The following is a 12,104-nucleotide window of genomic DNA, read 5'->3' as shown; positions in this document are numbered from 1 at the left end:
AAATTAATCTGTTCAGCTTTCACAGATGTGACTCAAGCTGCTGGGAACAGCCTTGTATTCCTAAGTATGCATTTCTGAGTGAAATTGCTGAGTCATGAGGAAAAGGTATATGTGCCTGGGTTTGCCAGTTTATCTGAATTTCTAGGGAAAAGATGTCCACACCTTCCCTCACTGTCTTAGTGATGCTTCTGGGTCTGTCGTGATGATCACTTTTACTCCTGGTGTTAGTGACTTGGCCCTTCCCTCTTTTATTCTCATTTTTGCCAGAAATTTATATTAAAACTGTTCTGAAGAACCAGTGATTGGCTTTGCTCATGCTCTCTGCTGCACCATCAGGACAACAGTCTAACCAACTGAGCTGCCCAGTCATGGCTATCGTTTGCCTTTCCAACATACAGCAGTTGCTCCTTAAAGAAATTGGGTCCAATTTCACGTGTTCCTAATATGGGTCCCAGCTGTTCATCATCTTCATTTTTTCATCCAAAATGTCTTGAGGTCTTTCTCTATCCGCACGTAGAATACCAACGTGAGGAAGGACCATGATTTAAATAATATTTAAAATGTTCATGTTCTTTTTTCTTTTCCAATGTTTGGAAGAATCATTTTACATGTGATTCTTTACACACATGCTTAAGCATATTCATCATGTGATTTCATACAAGTGGCCCTGGTGAGTTAAAAGTATGTGCATTTTAAATTGTCTTAGATACTGGGTTTTCTCTCTTGCTTAAAACATTAATTCCCTCTCAAAATTATTAAAAATTCCCCGCAAGTTTTTTGAGTACTTATAAAATCCCATTATACTTTAAAGTTTTTGAGCCACCTGGATTTTATTTTGGGGTAAGGAGTCTGGGATGGATCCAGCTATATATTTTCCAAATGTCTGGCCAGTTGTCCCCAAATCATTATGGAATAATACATTTTGCCACTGATTTAAAATATCATATTCTGAGGAAAAACAAGATGGCGGCGTAGGTAACAGCTGCACCCGCCGTCTCCTGCAACCACATCAAAATTACAACTAAAATACAGAACCACCATCACTCAGAGCCTCCTGAAATCTGGCTGAACAGAAGCCCCACAACCAGGGAACTGAAGGAGCATCGAGAGCAGTAGGAGGGGCCGTGACACAGGCGAATCGGGGCTGAATCAGGGAGACGTGGCTTCACACCCACACTGGTGCAGCAGTTGAAACCCAGGAGGGAATCTCACGGTGGGGGGTTCCCGGAGGAGTGAGGGGTCCCAGCCCCACAGTGGGCCCCCCAGCCCAGGGCTCCAGGGCCGGGAAGAGACGGCCCCACACTCTGGGCTGTGAAACCAGCGGGGACTGTCGCTGAGGGTCGTGGAGGCTGCGGGAGCCCCAGCAGCTCCTCTCAAAGGGCCCGGCACGGACTCACTCGGACGCTCCCTCTGAGCCCAGCACCCAGCAGCAGCTTGAAAGGAACCTGGGACACTCGGGGAGGTACTAACCTGCCTGAAATCTGGGCGAGAGGTGGAGGGGCGGCTTCCTCCCAGGCAGAAGGGCTGGCGGAGGCCATGGCTCCTGTGGCGAGCCCTCGCCGCACACAGCCGGCAGGCAGGCGCCATGTTTGAATCGCCAGCACCTCACTCACACCTTTGGCCCCGCCCCAGTGATTCCTGGAGGTCCCGCCCCTCCCCACCTGCAGCTCATCCAGGCCATTTCCAGGGGCTTTCCTGTGCAAGTGGCCTCTTGAGCCTCATGCTTAGGACTTTCCTAAAATCTCTCAAACAAGCAGCAGCTGCCCCATACGGCTTGATAAGTGGCCCCAGGCCTGGCACTAGTGGCAGCCGGCATTGGTTCAAAGCTTGGCCTCTCCTGGACACCTCCAAGCCCAGCACAAGTAGCAGCCATCTACGGTTTGCTGTGTAGCTCCTGCTGGGTGGCCCTGGGCAAGGTGCTGACAGAGGCTGACTTTGCACCTCCGGGGAGGCCCCAGAGACAATGCACCTGGTGGTCAGACTCAACCACACTGGATTACAACCCTACCACATCCACAAGTGAAAAACTCAAGGGGCACACTTGGTGACCACCAAAGCTCCAGTGAAGTAAATCCTGCTCCATAGGGGTGTCTCCAGCACAGCAGCTCTTTGGCTGTAGTTGCAGCTGGTCCTCACAGCTGATTGGTCTGGGGGTCAGTTCCTCCCAGTGACACCAACAGCAATCAAGGCTCAACTACAACTGGTCAGAGCACACAGCCCACACAGGGGAGCACCTACAAGGCCCAGCTCAGGTGACTGGGGAGGCTGAGCCACTGGACCCCACAAAGCCACTCTACAAATTCCAGGAGACACAGCAGCTCTATCTACTACATAGAAACAAACACCTGGAAGCATCCAAAATGTGAAGGCAAAGAAACATGTCACAAAGGAAACGACAGAAGAAATCTCTAGAAAAGGAACTAAATGAAACAGAGCCAAGCAAGCTAACAGATGCAGAGTTCAGAATAATGGTTATAAGGATGTGCAAGGATATTAGTAAGAGTATGACAAAAATAATCGAGAAAATCAATGACATAATAAAGTACCAATTTGAAATGAAGGCTACACAAACTGAAACCAAGAATAATTTACAGGGAATCAACAGTAGAGTAGAGGACGCTGAGAATCAAATCAGCAATTTGGAACATGAAGAAACAAAAAACACCCAACCAGAAGAACAAAAAGGAAAAAGAATCCAGAAATATGAAGATAGTATAAGGAGCCTCTGGGACAACTTCAAGAGGCCCAACATTCGTATTATTGGGGTGCCAGGAAGAAAGAGACCAAGAAATTAAAAACCGATTTGAAAAAATAATTACAGAAAACTTCCCCTACCTGGGGAAAGAAATAGACTTACAAGTCCAGGAAGCAAAGAGGGTCCCAAACAAGAGGAAACCAAAGAGGCCCACAGCAAGACACATCATAATTAAAATACCAAAGACTAAAGACAAAGAGAGAATCTTAAAAGCAGCAAGAGAAAAGCAGTTAGTTACCTACAAGGGAGCACCCATACGACTGTCAGCTGATTTCTCAACAGAAACCTTGCAGGCCAGAAGGGAGTGGCAAGAAATATTCAAAGTGATGAAAAACATGGAACTACAACCAAGATTGCTCTACCCAGCAAAGCTATCATTTATAACTGAAGGTCAGATAAAGAGCTTCTCAGACAAGGAAAAGCTAAAGGAGTTCATCACCACCAAACCAGTACTACAGGAAATGCTGAAGGGTCTTCTTTAACAAGAAGCTAATGAATAAAAAAATCTGACGAACTAAATAGATCCAGAGACATTGATGCATGTAACAGATGATCATATTTCAGAGGGAAGAGGGAAGAGGGAAGAGGGAAGAGGGGTGGAGGGTGGGAAGAGATTAACCAAAGAAGTTACATGCATATATGCATAACCTATGGACACAGACAATGACCGGGTGAAGGCCTGGGGAGGGGGTGGAGCGAGGTGGAGGGGGTCAATTGGGGGGGAAAATGGGACACCTGTAATACTTTCAACAATAAAGATAAATTTTAAAAAATAATGTCATCATTTTCATATACTGAATACCATATGCATTTGGGTGTGTTTCTAGACTTTCTATCCTTTCTCTTCAATCTATCTCTGTGTAATCACAGCCACTCTGGTTTAAATCTTCGGTCATCATATAGTGCCGCAGCCTGGAACAGTCAGTCCACACCCCACACATAACTTCTTGGGTTCATAACTTCCCTGTTAAGCCTCATATTTACTTCTCAACAGGACTTTAAAGCCAGTTTGCTTAATTTCAAAAAAATTTTGTTAATGTTTTGCTGTGATTGTTTAGACATAGGTTAATTCAGAGGGAACTGATGTTTTTAAAGCATTTGGCCCTCCTGCAGGAACACCGGCTTCCCCATTATTCAGCTTCCTCGTGTCTGTCTGGGAGCCTGGGCTCGCCCGTGCACCTTCCTTTTCTACTCTCTTCACACCTCTCCACTGTTTCCATCAATGGTCACAGACGTCCTTCCTGAAGAATTCCTTGTAGTGTTTGTTTATCCAGGGCAGTTGGCAAGAAATTCTCTCTGTTTTTGATGGCTTGAAAATGTCCTTGGATTTCCATTTCCTTTTGGAAAGATACTTCCTCTGGGTATGGAATGTTAGGTTGGCAGTTATTTTCTTTCAGTTTTTTAAAGATGAAATTCCATGATCTCCAAGCTGCCCCTAACTCTGCCAAAGTTGTCTATCAACTGCATAAGGAACCACCCCAAAACCTATGGGTTTAAAACATCAGTCAGGTGCTATTTCTCACAGTCTGTGGGCAGGATGTCTCCTCATGACTCTCCCCCTCCTGAGGAGCCAGTGGGCTGACTCACATCTTCAAGACAACGTTAGAGGAGAAGGGGAGGTCCTTAGGGTTGGGACAAACACCTCTGCATTCCTTCCTCACCCAGCTGCCAAGTAGGTCAGCAGTGGGTCCACACAAGGCACAGGGAAGTAGCTCTTCCATACGCAGAGTTGCTCAGCAGAGGGCCTGTGCGTGGGTCGAGAGAAATGGGGTAGGAACACAGTCTCACCTGCAAGCTTAGTGCTGGCTTTGCTCTGGCCCCTTGTAGGCCTTTTAAATTTTATATTTTCAACATTTCCCTTATACTGTTCCCAAGTCCCACATGCACGTGTATTCTTCTCGGGATCTGTGGTGCTTCCTCAGTTTCTGCTTGATGTCTTTCATACATTTGGAAACTGTGAGTCTTCTCTCTTCCATATTGCTTTTGCCCATTTTTCTCTCGTCCCTTGTGGATTCTAGTCACAGTATGTCTTCTCCTTTCCATGCCCGCATGTCCCTCACTCTGTATTTCCCATCCTTTTTTCTCTCTGGAGATGGTCTTCTGGCCTACTCCACACTCACTAATCCCCACTTCCACTATCTGGCCTTCTGGCCTACTCCACACTCACTAATCCCCATTTCCACGATCTCTGATCTGCTGTTAAACCCATCGGCTGAATTCCGAAATTCATTTTGTGCATTTTCTGGTACTAGAATTTCCACATGGTTCTTTCCTAAAGATTATACTTCTCTGAAATTCTCCATGTACCAACCATGTTTTGAATATGTTAACCACCATTCCTTCAGTGTCAAAGTCTGCTGACTTCAAACCTGCACCACCACTTCGGGGTCTGTCTCTGCCACCCAACCCTGTTTCTCCTAACAAAATAACAGCCTGACAAGTAGCCGGTCTAGGACACAACCAGAATTTTGTGGCTCGAGTGAGATAAAGCAAATGAAATCTCCCATAAACTGTAGCACACTGCAGGTATCAGCCATAATTTGTGGCGTTTTTACAGTCTTCCTGTGTCTCAGGCTAATATCCTTAATAACAAAACACAGAATGCTGTCACTCAATTAGACTAGGGTTGTTTACCTGAGATGGTTTTGCATTGCAATCTGCAATTTCTTAAATGGCAAATTAGTCATCTGCATTGATTTGCATCTCCACAGAGAAATATCATTTATGCTAATGATGTTCTTGCTAACAAACCATAGGAGTGATAATGAGAAGGCTGAATTCCCCCTCCACACCGTTGGCTTTGCTGCACGAAGCACAGCTGGCATTTCGGTGCAGATGTCATGGAATTTTTAGGGTGGGAAGGTTATTAGAGATCATCTGGCCCAATGGTTCTCAACAACGAGCGCTCATTAGAGTCACTTCAAGGAGCTTAAGAGGAAAGGAAGTCAGAGGAAGAAAGCTGGTGCCCGGCTCCCCGCCACCCTGAGGCTGGGCAGCACCTGGGCAGAGATATTTCCAATGGGCAACCATGGTTGGTAACCACAGATGTGGCCACATGCCTCACTTTACAGGTGAGAAACCTGGCACCTTCGATGGCAAGGTGACCTTAACATACTTCTGTGTGAATGGACACGAGAACTGGTGTACAGGGCACATGCAGCTACTGATCACCTTTACCACCAGTGGGGGTGAGATCTGGTGGAATGGAGGGATATGTAGGAAATAAGTCACTTTTATTCTATATATTTCCAAATGGTTTGCTTTTAATGAGAATGTGTCTACATATTATTTGCATAACTCATTTTTGAAGTAAAACATATAAAGCTAATGGGAGATTAACATTTTCTTTCTTATAAAATCACCAGTGCTCAGGTTCACCCCCCAGAGGCTGACCATGGGAGGGGATGCCACCACCCAGATCCTCCTCTGTGGAAAGGGCAGAATGTCATCAAGAATGAAGACACAGCCCTGGCTAATGTGGCTCAGTAGTTAGTGTCGGCCTTCCCACCCAAGGGTCATGGGGTCATTTCCCAGTCAAGGACATGTACTTGGGTTACAGGTTCGATCCTGAGTGCGGGAGGAAACCAACTGATGTGTGTGTGTCTCTCTTCTCTCTCCGTCCCTCCCTCCTAAAAAAAGTCAGTGGGAAATATCCTGGGGTGAGGATTACCAACCACAGGAATGAGGACAGAGCTCAGGGAGGGTCGGACCCGAGTGGCCTAGGGCACTGGGAGAGCCACGCTTCCTAAGAGAAAGAGCTCCTGTGACCGGGCAAATGGCTCCAGATAGAGCTCAGTGAGGGCCCTGGGTGGAAAATTGTTTGTTGAGTGAATGGATGAATGAAGGTTGTTTCCCCAACACTGAGAATCCTCACGAGAAACTCAGCCACAGACACGCAGGTTAACTCCCTACAGCTGCTTCAGGAGCTGCCCAAAAAAGCAAGTGAACATCCTGCTGATGAAAGGACACTCCAAGGCCATGTTCTTCAACATCTTTCCTGGGGTTTCTAATGCCAGGAACTTGTGGTTTATCAGACAAAACCTACCAGGCTCCCCCTCCAAGGAGCCTAGAAACCAGTCAGATCAGAAACCAGTGAACAGCCCCCACGGTGCTGCTTCATCACCCAGGACAGCAGCAGCCAACACGGAGCATCATCTTCCCCAAAGTGGTGAACAGTTATCCTAAAGCTGATTTTTAAAGCCACTCCATGGAAACCCACTGTTATGTCCCCAGAATCGGCCTTAAGCACTGGAGGGACCTGAACTCCGAGCTCATCCTCTGGGGAAGCCAGTGCCCTCCCCATGAGCCAGCGCAGCCCAGTCTCCTCGGGACGTCCTCCTCGCAGGCCCTCCCAGGGCTCATGATTCACAGGGCGTGGATTTTATGGCTGCTACCTAATCTCCTCTTCAAACTGGCTGTACTTTTTCCTAGTCTCCCACTTGTCAAATTAAAGCTCCTTATTACTCTATTTTTCCAGTGCAATAAAACAGAATGGCTCTACTTATCAAATTTGCCCCGGTGTGCTGGGCACCCCAGCAGGTCACCACCAGCCGCTGAAAGACCCAGCTTGTGATCGCTAAACACAAAAATGAAAAAAATAACAAAATATTCTGAGAACTTCCAATAAAAATATTAATTTGGTTTGCTTCATTTAGATCTCAAGAAAGCTTTAGAAAATAAAAAGAAAGAAAGGAGGAAGGGACGGAGGGAAGGAGGGAGGGAGGGAGAACAGTTAAGGTTAGGGTTCAATCCCTGGTTGGGGTTTATACCGGAGGCAACCAATTGATGTTTCTCTGTCACATTGATGTTTCTCTCTCTCCTTCCCTCTAAAATCAATAAAAACATATCCTCGGGTGAACATTAAAAAAAATGTGCCGACCTTAATTAAAAATACTTTATTGCTAAAAAATGCTAACCATCCTCTGAGCCTTCCAGACATATCCCCTTGTGCTGGTGGCGGGTCCTCCCTCAGGGCTCTATCTGAGATGCACAATGAGGGAGGGCTGCATACTCTTGGGATCTCATCTAAAGAAAGTCACACAATGTTTGTCCTTCTGTGACTGGCTTGTTTCACTGAGCATAACATCTTCAGGGTTCATCCGTGTTGTGGCCTATGTAGGAACTTCTCTCCTTTGTCAGCCTGAATAATCCTCCACCACATGTACGGACCACAGTTTGCCTAACTTTTCACACGTCAGTGAACACCTGGGCTGCCCCACGTTTTACTACTATGAGTGACGCTGCCATGAACACAGGTGTACAAATATCTCTGTGCCCCTACTTAACGTTCTTTTAAGTACATACTCAGGCATCGCTGGGTCACATGGCAACTTCACAACTAATTTTTTGAGGAATTGCTGAACGTTTTTACATTCCCAGCAACAGTGCACAAGGGTCCCAGTTTCCCCACATCCTCGCCAACACCTGTTTTCTGTTCCTGTTAGTTATAGTAGTCATACGGATGGGTGTGAGGTGGTATGTTTACCCTTTGACTTTCTTTGTAAAGCACAGTTGACCCTTGAACAACACGGTTTAAACCACGTGGGTCCACGCATTCTCAGATTTTTTTTTCCAATATGCAGTCAGCCCTCATATCCCCAGGTTTCACATTTGAGGATTCAACCAACTGAGGATCGGAAACAGTATCTTCCACCTGCGGTTGGGAATGCTGGGAATCGTGGATGCAGAGAGCCCACTGCATGCTACACCCCATTTTACATCAGGGGCTTGAGCATCCTGGGACTCTGGTGTCCACAGGGGTCCCAGGACCAACCCCCTGCAGATCCTGAAGGGTAAGTAACTGTCCCTTATCCCATGCAGCCACATTAATTTTCATTGTGGACAAGGTCTGTTGGGTTTTTGAAAACATTTAGAAGGTTAATAAGAGTTATATATTTCTACATACATCCCAAGAAGAGGAATGACAGTGGGGAGAGAGAGAGAGGAGCTCTGTATCTGACCAGCGAACATTCTGTGCTCCATTCAGTGGCCCAGACACACTTCTCTGCCCCACCTTCTGACAGGTGGAGTCATGCTGTTACCACTGGCAACCACAATCCGGGCCAGCACTTTTGTCATCACTCCCCATCAGCTACGCACGCACAGCACATGATCTTGTGAGATCGGATGACGGCTGCTTTGCTCTGTCCTAGCCAGCCTGTAATTGTCCTAGAGAAAATAAATACTGCCTGTCTCCATAAATTGAGGCCTGTGTGTTTATATTTACATTTAAATTGCTTTCTCTTTCCAATGAATTCAAAGCTATTATCTTATGTAACGTTAATGTGATTCTATGTCAGGGAGGACAGTGGAGGTGTGGGAGGAAAAGCTCGGAGAGTGGTTAGGGCACTGGGGCTGCTTTCAGTCCAGGACGGAGGGGAGGGGACAGAGCTGCAGCCTTTATCCTGCTGTGCCGCTTATGTCTGCAATCAAATTAAACACACACACACACACACCCATTTCCTTCACTGAGGGCAAATGAACTATTTTTTTAAATAAAATTGTTTTTTTAAAGCTGTCCCCAGATGAAAGGTGCAGAAAGTTCAATCACAGGAGCCTGGAGTGGTGCGTGAATGAACCGCCCGTCCCGTGTGAGAACGTAGTCCGCAGGTGCTAGGGCAGGCAGGGCCGGTCGGACCAAGGCAAGTTCTGTGATCACTACTCTCCTCCAGCCCACCACTCATTCACTCTGCACAGAAGTGCACCCATAAAGAAAAGAGACAGAACCTTGCAGGACTGTCAGCACTTTGCCCCCAGGGGCCATGAGTGTAGGCTGCAGCCCCATGTCAGCGGTCTTAGACCCAGGACCATTCTCGCTGTGAGCTGCTCCAGGCACCTGGTGTTTGCCTCTCATTCCCTCAGGTGGTGTTTCACCTCAGGGGGCACCTCCCTGGGACTTGATGAAAGGGCCCAGTGGGTGAATGTCCTCTGAGAATCAGGCTGCCCCCACAGGCACCCAGGTCTCACTGAGAACCAGGATGGGAGTGAGAGGCGCTTGTGCCAGGTAGAAAATGCCAGGGCAAGATCCAGGCAGCGACCAAGTCCACCCACCCACACACACCCTAAACGAAGGACAGAGACAGGCAGCGAGTGAGAAGAGAACCCGCACCTCGCGCTGGCCTCCCAGTGCTGCCAGGGTTCCAGGTGCAGACCCAGTTTGACTTTAGGGAAAGCCGCCCTGGCCCAGTGTCCTTTGTGGATGTCCTGGCCCCTCCCCTTACTTTCAAAGGGTGGCTATCAAAGCACATGCTGCCCCATGTTGCCCAAGACACCAGGTTTTCCTCTTCTTCCAAGAGGCAGCCCTTCTGAGTGTCCGGCTGTGGTCTCTGAGACTCACAGGGTGGGAGTGTGGGCACCGGCCCCATCCAGAGCCCAGCAGCTGGGAGGGCTCCTTGCTCAGTATCTCAGACCCTGCCTTGGGGGCTTTGTGCCCTACCTGAGGGCACAGAGCACCAAGCTCTTGCTCTTCGCCCATGAGGGGGAGGGGCTAAAGGGTGAAAAGCTTGCCCACTGGCAGAGGGAGAGAGCATGGGTGAGAGGAGTAGGGAGAGCTTGTGGGCGGGAGGGGCGGGAGAGTGAGCGTGGGTGTGTGGGTGGGGAGAGCCCGGGTGGGTCAGAGGGTGAAGGCTCAGGGTGTGGACTGCAGAGCAAATCCTGTCCAGTCATTGTCAGGGCTCCAGGTTTACCACCTGTGGTTGAGAAGCTTCTCCTGAACCACCTTAAAACCCTGGGATACAGACAAACAGACGCAGACACACAGGCGTGCCTGTGAAGAGCATGCTGCACTCCCTCTAACTGCAACTCTGGGCTCTCCCATCCAGCACAGGTGCGACCCTGCCGGAGCCTTCACTCGGGGCCCCAGCCTCTGAGTTGCCCGGAGAAGGCAGGCTCGGTCCCTAGCCACCATGGGCCGGACCGTGCACTCACCATTGGCGCAGGTCTCAGAGGGTCTGCAAAGGCCATCTTCCAGTAAGCATCCTGGGAGGAAAGCAGAGAAAGGACTGAGTCAGAGCTGCTGAGAATAGCACCGAGGCTGCCCGGGGCCCACACAGGCTCGCTCTGCATTTCTTTTCTGAAGTGACGCTGAGTCGTTTGGAAGCAAGACCATGGCCCAGGCTTCAGTCGCTGAGAGGACCGGCTTCTCCACCAGGAGGGCCCTCCTCACTCACGCACTCACCCACCCACACCCTGTCTTTCCACCCTGCCAGGCACCTTCCAGGAGAGCAGCTGCGGGCTTGACGTGGGCCCCTCTGCAGGCACCTCCTAGGGGGAGCTGCTGGGGAGGGGGGCAGACCATGGGGCTCTTTCGGCATCATCCTCAGCACAAACCCTTCTGTGCCACCACCGACTGCCTGCATGCCCGAGAGGCTGACTTTGTTCCAAGAACAGGAGGAGGCAGAGAGAGAGCACTTGTGTGATGTAAGGAGATAGACACAAAGTGAGTGTGGCGGCGGATGCACTAACCACCGTGGAGGGGCCGGTCAGCCAGAGAAGGCAGACGGTCTGCCCTATGCTCCAGTCCATCCTTTCCCATCCCCATTTACCCCTAATCCCTCTTCCACCTCCACCCACCATCCCTCCTGCAGTCACCACGCTGTTGTCGGGTCCATGAGTTTTCTCTTTCTTTTTCTCAATCCCCAGTCCCATGCCCCCCTCCAACCAGAGCTGTTGGCCTGTTCTTTGTCTACGAGTCTGTCTCTATTTTGCTTGTTATTTCAGTTTGTTCATTAGATTCTACATATGATTGAGATCATGTGATACTTGTCTTTCTCTGGCTGGCTTATTTCACTCAGCAGAATGCTCTCCAGGTCCCTCCATGCTGTCTCAAAGAGTAAAATTTTTCTCTTTTTTCATGGCCGCGTATTAGTCCATTGTGTAAATGTACCACAGCTTTTTTATCCACTCATCTACTGGTGGACATGGGCTGCTTCCAAATCTTGGTGATTGTAAATAATGCTGCAATGATCATAGGGGTGCATATATTCTTTCAAATTAGTGTTTTGGGATTCTTTGGATACATTCCCAGAAGTGGGATCACTGGGTCATAAGGCAGTTCCATTTTTAATTCTTTGCAGTAACTCCATACTGCTTTCCACAGTGCCTCTTAAATGCACAGAAAGGACAGAGGAAGTCCACCTGCAGGAAGGCCAGCAACACACAGATGAGGGCCCATCCCAGGGCCCTGACACTATGTTCACACTCACCCCAGTGAGGGCCATGAGCTGTCAAAGCCTGATGTTTCCTGAACACGCCTTTTAGCAGCACCAAAAACACGTTCCTGCCACAACATACGGTCTTCATTCCTGTTTCTCCAACTAACAAACCCCTATTCATCCACTAGGACTCAACT

At 48.6% G+C, this 12,104-nt stretch overlaps 1 protein-coding gene across 1 annotated transcript in view; it reads right to left on the bottom strand.

The window, feature by feature from the left end:
* Nucleotides 1-12,104, bottom strand: part of PTPRN2 (protein tyrosine phosphatase receptor type N2) — a 331,806-nt gene that overhangs the window by 272,538 nt on the left and 47,164 nt on the right. Inside the window, exon 2 of the mRNA XM_081146812.1 lies at nt 10,682-10,732. Within this exon, the coding sequence (XP_081002938.1) occupies nt 10,682-10,732 (51 nt within the window). The remainder of the gene's footprint in view (nt 1-10,681; nt 10,733-12,104) is intronic.

Source organism: Miniopterus schreibersii (genome assembly GCF_964146895.1).
Source record: "Miniopterus schreibersii genome assembly, chromosome: 9".
In the NCBI taxonomy this organism is placed as follows: domain Eukaryota; kingdom Metazoa; phylum Chordata; class Mammalia; order Chiroptera; family Miniopteridae; genus Miniopterus; species Miniopterus schreibersii.
Note: the sequence above shows the minus strand (reverse complement) of the source record. Positions and strands in the feature narration are given on the sequence as shown.